This window comes from Oncorhynchus masou, chromosome 32, assembly GCF_036934945.1.
Source record: "Oncorhynchus masou masou isolate Uvic2021 chromosome 32, UVic_Omas_1.1, whole genome shotgun sequence".
NCBI classification, from domain to species: domain Eukaryota; kingdom Metazoa; phylum Chordata; class Actinopteri; order Salmoniformes; family Salmonidae; genus Oncorhynchus; species Oncorhynchus masou.
The window spans coordinates 32,651,508-32,661,262 of NC_088243.1; the positions used below are offsets into that span (position 1 = coordinate 32,651,508).

Here is a 9,755-nt window from a genome sequence, read left to right on the forward strand (position 1 = left end):
AATGGATTTGGATTTGACATGACTGGGCAGGGGCATGGCAGCGATATCAAAAAAAGCACAATCATTAACTTTATGACCCTTGTAAAAGAAAGATTGCAGTTTTGAAACTGCAGTAAAAGTGCAGTCACTGCAGTGCACTGTGGTATTCTGGACGCAGTAATTGCAGAATAACTACAATTATACTGCATTGTAACTGTGTAACTGCAGTAATATTTCTTTGTTTTTTTGGAAGCAGTATTTGCAGCATACTGCACTCTGACTGCAATGTTTTCTCATAAGGGGAAAACTAAATCTTACATTGCATTCAAATTCAAATTCTGCTTATCTATCATAATTGAACCCCAACCTTGCACCCACTTGTGTCTATTGTTAAGGCCAGCTAAAATGAAAGCCAAGCAAAGATTTCAGAATAAGCCTTTAGGGCTGAGCTCCTCCACGGAGTTGAGCGCAGACTCGAGTTTTTTTAAATGAACCTCTGACTCCTTCGAAATGCTATGTGTCTGTCGATACTTTAAAATAATAATTCTTAAACCCTTACTGTGTACCTGTGTTTGTCTTCTGTTGTTGCGTGCCTTTTTTTGTATGCTGAAATTTGTATGGATTTCATAACAGACAGAAATACTCTTCAGTATTCCGATTCTCTGTGGCAGCGATATCAAAAAAAGCATAATCATTAACTTTATGACCCTTGTAAACAAAAAGATTGCAGTTTTGAAACTGCAGTAAAAGTGCAGTCACTGCAGTCCACTGTGGTATTCTGGACGCAGTCATTTTTAAATAAAATGTTACTCAAATACAACCACCACCGACTGTTTCAATTGGCACATGCGCATTCACACTTAGTTGCCATCTATCTTAGAGCAACAGTAATGAGGTCACACTTAGTGGTTGTGTTTGATTAACGTTTAACCTCTTACATCTATGGGGGCGCTATTCCATTTTTGGATGAAAAACGTTCCCGTTTTAAACAAGATATTTTGTCACAAAAAGATGCTCGACTATGCATATAATTGATACCATTCGAAAGAAAACACTCTGACGTGTCCAGAAATACCAAGATATTCTCTGTGCGTGCCCTAGAACGTGAGCTTCAGGCAAAACCAAGATGAGATGGCATCCAGGAAATGACAAGGATTTTTGAGGCTCTGTTTTCCATTGTCTCCTTATATGGCTGTGAATGCGAGAGGAATGAGCCTGCCCTTTCTGTCGTTTCCCCAAGGTGTCTGCAGCATTGTGACGTATTTGTAGGCAGATCATTGGAAGATTGACCATAAGAGACCACATTTACCAGGTGTCCGCCCGGTGTCCTGTGCCGAAATTGGTGCGCAAAAGTCACCTGCCAGTATTTTTCCATGCGATACAGAGAGGAAAGCAAGCTTCCACGAACTGCATATCAATGAAGAGATATGTGAAAAAACACCTTGAGGATTGATTCCAAACAACGTTTGCCATGTTTCGGTCGATATTATGTAGTTAATCCGGAAAAAGTTTTACGTTGTAGGTGACTGAATTTTCGGTTCGTTTCGGTAGCCAGACGCAATGTAGAAAACGGAACGATTTCTCCTACACACAGACGCTTTCAGGAAAAACTGCGCATTTGGTATGTAACTGAGAGTCTCCTCATTGAAAACATCAGAAGCTCTTCAAAGGTAAATGATTTTATTTATTTGGTTATCTGGTTTTTGTGAAAATGTTGCGTGCTAAATGCTACTCAAAATGCTATGCTAGCTTTGCATACTCTTACACAAATTAGTCAATTTCTATGGTTCAAAAGCATATTTTGAAAATCTGAGATGACAGTGTTGTTAAGAAAAGGCTAAGCTTGAGAGCAGACGCATTATTTTCATTTTATTTGCGATTTTCAGAAATCGTTAACGTTGCGTTATGCTAATGAGCCTGAGGCTTTAGTCACAAACCTGGATCCGGGATGGGGAGTTTCAAGAAGTTAATAAAAAGTAAGCATTTCAGCAACAAAGAAAGGCTCGCAAAAACAGAGGACAAATAGCTACATGGTAAGGGTAAGAATTGACATTTTTGAAGTATCGACACATAGAGGAGTCAAACTCTAGTCTGCGCTCAACTCCGTGGAGGAGTTTAGGTAATTGGCTCGGGCTGAGCCAGACAGTTGGTTAGGTTTGTATATTTGGCTAATTATGCCCTTACAACCTTTGCATCACTCATTACCCTCTTGATACTCCCCATCCCGGATCCGGGAGCGTAATCATCGCCTGACAATAATTAGCATAACGCAACGGACATAAATATCCCTAGAAAATATTCCTATTCATGAAAATCACAAATGAAATATATTGAGACACAGCTTAGCCTTTTGTTAATCACCCTGTCATCTCAGATTTTCAAAATATGCTTTACAGCCAAAGCTAGACAAGCATTTGTGTAAGTTTATCGATAGCCTAGCATAGCATTATGCCTTGCTGGCAGCAGGCAACCTTGCCACAAATCAGAAAAGCAATCAAATTAAATTGTTTACCTTTGATGAACTTCGGATGTTTTCACTCACAAGACTCCCAGGTAGATAGCCAAAGTTAATTTTTTCCCAAAAGATTATTTTTGTAGGCGAAATAGCTTCGTTTGTTCTTCACTTTGGCTGAGAAATCGCCCAGAAATTGCAGTCACGAAAACGGCTAAAAATATTCCAAATTAGCTCCATAATATTGACAGAAACATGGTAAACGTTGTTTAAAATCAATCCTGAATGTGTTTTTCTAATATCTATTCGATAATATATCCGTCGGGACAATTTGTTTTTCAGTAGGACCGATTGGAGTAATGGCTACCTCTGTATTTTACGCGAGAATCTCTCTCGGAGTCACCATGTGAACACTTACTTAATGTGTTCGCCTACGGCTATTCTTCAACATAAATGCGTAAAACTACGTCACAATGCTGTAGACACCTTGGGGAATATGTAGATGGCACATTCACAGCTCAATAGGGACTCATTGGAACTCAGCGCTTTCAAAACCTGGGGCACTTCCAGATTGGATTATTCTCAGGCTTTCGCCTGCAACATCAGTTCTGTTATACTCATAGACAATATCTTTACAGTTTTGGAAACATTAGAGTGTTTTCTATCCAAAGCTGTCAATGATATGCATATTCTAGCATCTTGTCCTGACAAAATATCCCATTTAAAACGGGAACGTTTTTTTTTCTCCAAAAATGAAAATACTGCCCCTAGAGTCGCAACAGGTTTTAATGGGATGCAAATCATTTTTTATGGTTTCTGATGTTCATGGTCTATAGGCTATGATTTTGAATTAGGCTGAGCTTGTTCAATATGATAAATTAGGTATAGTGTGGCCTGCCAGTCAATAGCACTGTCTCCACCTAGGGACAGGACGTCTGATAACTCATATTTTGTTGTAGGTAGATCATTAACTCACTTAGCCACATGATTAGCATTCAAATTTAATCTGCCCATATGTAACTCAAACTTTAACGGGTCTACACGAATTTCCAGGCCTGTGTGTGTGTGTGTGTGTGTGTGTGTGTGTGTGTGTGTGTGTGTGTGTGTGTGTGTGTGTGTGTGTGTGTGTGTGTGTGTGTGTGTGTTGACCCTATCCCAGCTGTGTTTCCCCCTCATCAGTATGCAGGATGAAGGGGAGCCAGACTTTACTGAGCTGATAGTAAAAAGGTCAGTCTGCAAGCTTCTGGTGGAGTGCTCTCCCTTAATTGAAGATCCCCTGTACCCAGACGAAGTACAATGTGTGCGTATGTTCTGCAATATGTCTCCTCTGTCCAGACTCTCAATCCCCTTAATAGTCTCCTTCAGTTCCCTAATTAACTGTCGATCCTGTCTACTGCTGAGCCCAGGGTAACACACACCCTTCTATTGATTAGCATTTCCTCCCGTTAACTGTTAACTCATCCATCTGTCTCTATGGGGTGGTGCCACTAGCTAGCATGATCACGGCTACTGTATATAGCAGTGGAAATCCTGACTATGCAGTCTTTACTCTCCACTCACTCTCCACTGAGGCTTTTCTTTTCTCTGATGTTCCATCCAACCTTTTTATCAGAGTAAAATGTCACGACAGGCCTGATGGAAACAGCAAATCTGTTGGTACTGTACATTTTTAAATGTGGACAAAAGAAAATACGCTAGACAAGGTGGGATTGTTCTGTGTTGGTAAAATGTATGAATGTGAGAAATGGCTGTGGAAATGCCTTTATGTGCAAATATTGATATGAGAACCTCGGGGCGGCAGGGTAGCCTAGTGGTTAGAGCTTTGGACTAGTAACCGAAAGGTTGCAAGTTCAAATCCCCGAGCTGACAAGGTACAAATCTGTCATTCTGCCCCTGAACAGGCAGTTAAATAAGAATTTGTTCTTAACTGACTTGCCTAGTTAAATAAAGGTAAATCATAATAATAAATAAATATTGAAGTGCATGGTCCTTCTACTTCGACTCAGGAAAGCATACCATTTATTAGGCAACAGATTAAATAAATTATGATGTGGTGAAAGTGCAAAGTGATGAGTTTATGCTTCTTTCCAATAAATATCGAGGGTCATGATGATTGATTCTTGGCTGCCGTTTGACAAATAAAATAATCTCACTCTTTTGTCCATAATAATCTCATAATGTAGACTACTGTATACCCACATCTGCAAACTGTTGGGTAGAGCACACGTGCCAAGACCAGAGTGGGCACATTCGGTATATACTGTAACACAAACATTTTTGCTGGCAAAAAAATGTAACCGCAAAAGTAAATTTCACGCACAGCTGTGAGGCTTGACAATATTTTGGGACTTATCCATTAAAAATGATAAAACATTTTTAATGGATAAGTCCCAAAATATTGTCAAGCCTCACAGCTGTTCATGGTAATGTAGAAATAAGCCTGTATCATGAACCATGCACTACTCATTCAACATGATAGAACCTTCACATTAAAAGCCCTTTTTACTTCACACATCCTATGTTCTATGTGTTTAATGTGGAGTTTCCTAAACATGGTAGCCTATTCACAGCATATGCTCCTAACATACATACTTTAGACAGCACATAAAAGCACTATGAGGACAACAGTGCTGGCCATAATGGCTTGGAAAGGCACTATATGATTTAAGATGCATATCCACTACACGCCACACACCCACACTCCCACACCTTCTCCATCCTGCTGCTGCTTCGTGGGTTAACACCATCAGCTAGCGACACAAAAACACCAGCTTTGCACAAGTAAGTGTCCCTAATTATCAGCAAAGGGAGGCCGATCCCACTAATCCGAACAATGTGTTCTGCTTCCCAATTCCACCTGTGCCCAAAATACAGGGTGGGTGGGTGGGGGGGGGCTAGTGGAAGGACTCAGGGTCCCAGTGTCAGGGGACCAGGGACCAGGTGATGCCGGAGCGTCCGTCCCCACCACAGAAGGCCCCTCCCTTGGCTGGGCTGGCAGCTGCCTCCCCACTGGGACGTCCCACAGCTGACAGTCCCAGAGTACTGACAGGGGCTCTTTACAGTGTCAATAGCCCCATAAATTAGAGCTAACCGCCTTTGTGGCAGGCGAGGTGTCAGGCCTTTTGGCCCAACGGCGCTTGTTACCATGATGAAATGTAGATTGAATGGAAGGGGCCTGTGTCCCAGGCACGAGAGCTTGGCCTCACCCGGTCTTTGTGTCCCATGCACAGCTATTGTCCAGTTCTATTCAGAGCTCTCATGGAGGAGGGGGTTGAAGGGGGACTGAGGAGTTACATCTCTTAATTTCTCCCCTGATCTCCACCTCATCCATCAGCCATGGGAGGATAAGCATGTATTTTACACGCTTGACTTGTTGCTAAGTGAGGGTGAGTCATTGTTGGGGGTTTGAGTGAATACATGTCTGTGGCTTCCATCCCACATATGTCATTGTTCTGGAGTGTTTGGTAAAGCTAGACAATCATTGACTATCATTTTTTTATATAATTGGTTTCATGAAGATATATTTTTATCTTTAAATATCTGTTTTGATTTGATGGTTTAAATAATAAAAAAGTTGAAGTTACAATAATTTCATATACACTATTATCTCCCAATGAGACTTGGTGTGTATTCTTATGTTTAAACATCCTATGTAAAAATTATTCAGATGCGCCCTAGGTATGAACACAGGCATGTCCTTAATGGACAGTGACAAATCCTCTGGCCCACAGATGAGAAGGCCACAGTCCTGTCCCCCGCCTGCGCCAGACAAATGGGAATCGCCATCCTGGCGCCCGCGCTGCCCTTTCATCTCCCACACCCTGTTGAAGTGAAGATGGATGATCCCAAAGCTCAGAGTGCCACATTCAACCTCCCTCTGCAGAGCTGCATTGTCTGGCCCTTCTGTCTCTCTTTAGCTCAGGGGTAGGCCTCTCCTCTCTAGGCTGGTTAGCAACCAACACCCTCTCTACTCCACGCCCACCTCATCGCTAACTACTACACTCTCCTGCGTCTACCATGGAGAGACCCTAAAATACAGTGCACAGCAATGGTAAATATAATATAGTTGTGTTTTACTATTGTAGTGCTACGTAGCCAATTTGAAAATTAAAAACATGAACGACATGCTCAAAAACACAATAGTCTGATGCAAATAAAATGTAAGTAGATGTTAATAGATTTACATTTCTGATGTAAATGGACTGTCTCAAGTAAAACAGCAGAACATTTTCGTTTTTTTTATATCAAAAGTTTAATTTAGGAAAATAGGACACCTGCACAGAAGGACACAGTACTTTCCATCTTTGTCATTTGTTTCAGTAACACTGATATTGAATAGCCATAGCAGCTATTCTTGCTGTTAGTTCAAAGAACAACAGTATGAAATGGTCCCTGTGTGTGCATTTTAAATCCTTTCAATATAAACAAGGCATGTCAATTGGAAAAATAGCAGCGGCATACTCAATAAAAGATACACTATATACAAAATATGTACAGGTCCTGAGGCTACCAGTGTTTTTTTTACAGTTAAACCAACAATTTTTCTCAGTCCACTGGCAGTGAGCTACTTTGTCCTGGGTTGGGCCTCAACTTCAGTCCTGAGTGTTGCCTTCTCACTTGCCCATGGAAAAGCTGTGCAGGGTGGATGTGGTGGTTGGTAGAGGCTGGCAGAGCGAGCAGGGACAGGGCATTCCAGGGAAGTGCCTGTAGGAGCTGGCTAGGTGGAGAGGGTCCTTCAGCAGGCTCTGTACTGGTGCATGGTGGAAGCCCATGTAGCTTGCAGAGGGCGGTGAGTGTGGAGCTGGAGCAGGGGGAGGCGAGGGGTGGTGGAGAGCTGAGGCCGTGCTGCCAACCAGGGAGTGCAGGTTCTGGGCCAAGGGGTGCAGTGGGAGATGGGCTGTGGGGGCCGGAAGGGTGATCCGGGGGTGGCTGGTGCGACTCTGGGCACCACTGCCTCCGTACACATCCCCAACCAGCTTTTTCATCTCCTCCAGAGAGCTGGACAACATGAGGATATAGTTACGGGCCAGCAGCAGGGTGGAGATCTTTGAGAGCTTGCGAACAGAGGGCCCCTGAGCGTAGGGCATGACCTCTCTCAGGCCATCTAATGCCTGGTTCAGGTCATGCATCCTCTTCCTCTCTCTGCCATTCACCTTCAGCCTAAGGTCTTGCACATCGTCACCCTCTTTGAGGTCAGCCCGGGTCTTGCTCTTGCCTCCCCCAGCACAGCGGTCAGCCCTGCCCTGGCCGGCAGCCCTGGCTGCCCCCTCCTCCCGGCAGTAGGCCTGAAACATCTTGTTGGAGAAGAAGCTACCCATGGAGTCATCCACCACCAGGTCTGGAGATGAGGAGCGGCTGGAGTTGGAGCCAGCGTCAGAATCCATCTCAGCCGTTGATTAAGTAAAAAAAATAAACGTTATACACGAAAGTAGAAAAGACAACTAAATCCCCAAAGCAGCTGAGGTTAGAGCCAAAGCCTTTGGTAAAAGGTTCTTGAAAAATGTTTCACTCTTTTTTTCCCCCACCGCTCGCTGAGGGCCAATGCTCTCTCACTCGTACTTCTGTCAGAGCTCAGTAGATAGCTAGATACAGCAGGCGAAGGCAGGAGATGTGCTATGTCTGGTCCTCGTCAGCGGTCTGTCCTCCTGCAGCTCTACAGGGGTGCATTTATACCCCCGTCCCAACAAAGGAACAATGAGACGCATAATGAAACATTTAGACTCACAGCCAATTGCAGAAGGGACACACTTTCACTCCTCAGAGCCCACCCTTACCACCCCACCTCGCTACACCCACGTTTAACTCTCCATAATCACCACACATTAACTAGAGCAGGCCTGGGTTCACACGTATGTGTTAAGACATACAAAACACTGTTTAGTTAACACAAGGCACCTCACAGTTCATCAGTGAAGATTCACATGTACATGTGAAGATATAAAGGACAGAGTTTTTCATCAATGGTCTAAATTTGCAAGTATGTAAAGACGTTAACCATAATGGTTATGGTGTGATAAACAATGTGCAAAATTAAATGTAAAAAAATTCACCAAGGTGATGCATAATATAGTAATCATTTCAATACATGTGCTGCCAGTGCTGGAAATTGATCACAGTGATGGACATTCTGTATATATGATGTTTTATCTGTTGCATTTCATTTGGAGGGAAACGTAACCCAATATTTAAAACAATACCTCAATCTTAATAAGAACGGGAAAGTCAGTTCAGTAATAATAAATATTTGGTACTGCCTTGAGAATAGTGATCTTGACATTGGCATGTTTAATACACTTTGATATGGAACCCTGTATGTGGGGCAATCAGCAGTTGCTACAACCATTTTTGTACTTATAAATGAATCATGTGTACCAATCAGTGGCGGTCGGTGCCGTTTAAGATGAGGGAGGATGATTATTTATTCTATGAGCATATTGGAGCATATTGGATGACTGTTATTCATATTCAATTCATCCAGCTCAATGTAACATTGATTGGTTTAGGCTACTACATGATACTCTAATTTTTCCTACACTCATCATGAGGTTGCAACAACTTAGCCTATGAATGAATGTTTACAATGTAGGTGCACAGGTCGAAAGAAATTTGAGTAATCACGGTGACAGACAGTGACACATTCAATCCAGCCATGCACAATCCTGCCTGCACCTAGCTGATCTAGGGTGTAATCATTTTCTATTGGACAAATTCAGATATGTCTATCCCCATTTCATCCATTTAAGAAACGGTTTTCAACAGAATGAATACACCCCTGATCAGATAAAGAGGGGAATCGCATCGGCGCACTCTCCTCCTCTTACCTTTTCCCTTCGCTTGTGGACTTCATTGTACAACACATCAGCTGTCTGTGACTAGGCAAAAAAAACTTTACAAACCAAACCTATCATATCTGCCAACCGCTACACTCGGCCTACATCGTTGTCACCATATTAACGTCATAGTCAACATAGCTACTAAAACTAACGCGTTTGTAAACCTGCTACAATCATGTACAGTACAGTCAGCAGCAAGCAATTTAGCAGTTACACCGGCAGGCCCCAGTGGCAATAAATTAATAAAACCAAAAGCTTACCTTGATGAGGAAGAGTTCCAGTGTTGGATAGCCATAGCCATAGCCAGCTAGCTAACATAGCATCCCTCTCTGTTTGAGTCTGTGTTTTAGGCTGAACTTGCTTAAGTAAGTGAAAGTAAAAAAATATTTTTTTAAATATAACAAAATATAGCTAGCTCTTTCTCTCTATCTCGCTTCTCCTTAATTTCTGAATAAATTAATTTGTTCAAAACTATACAACTATCGTCTTTC

The 9,755-nt window shown here is 42.4% G+C and overlaps 1 protein-coding gene across 1 annotated transcript; it reads right to left on the reverse strand.

Annotated features, from left to right (window-relative positions):
• Window positions 1-7,044: 7,044 nt before the first annotated feature.
• LOC135526975 (oligodendrocyte transcription factor 3-like) lies at window positions 7,045-7,886 on the reverse strand. Its single transcript, XM_064955644.1, has one exon. The coding sequence runs from the start codon at window positions 7,813-7,815 to the stop codon at window positions 7,045-7,047; it is 771 nt and encodes a 256-aa protein (XP_064811716.1). The 5' UTR covers window positions 7,816-7,886.
• Window positions 7,887-9,755: the final 1,869 nt, after the last annotated feature.

What these genes read in the sequence shown, in the direction of transcription:
- LOC135526975 (XM_064955644.1), bottom strand. Translation starts at nt 7,815, where the DNA reads ATGGATTCTGACGCTGGCTCCAACTCCAGCCGCTCCTCATCTCCAGAC.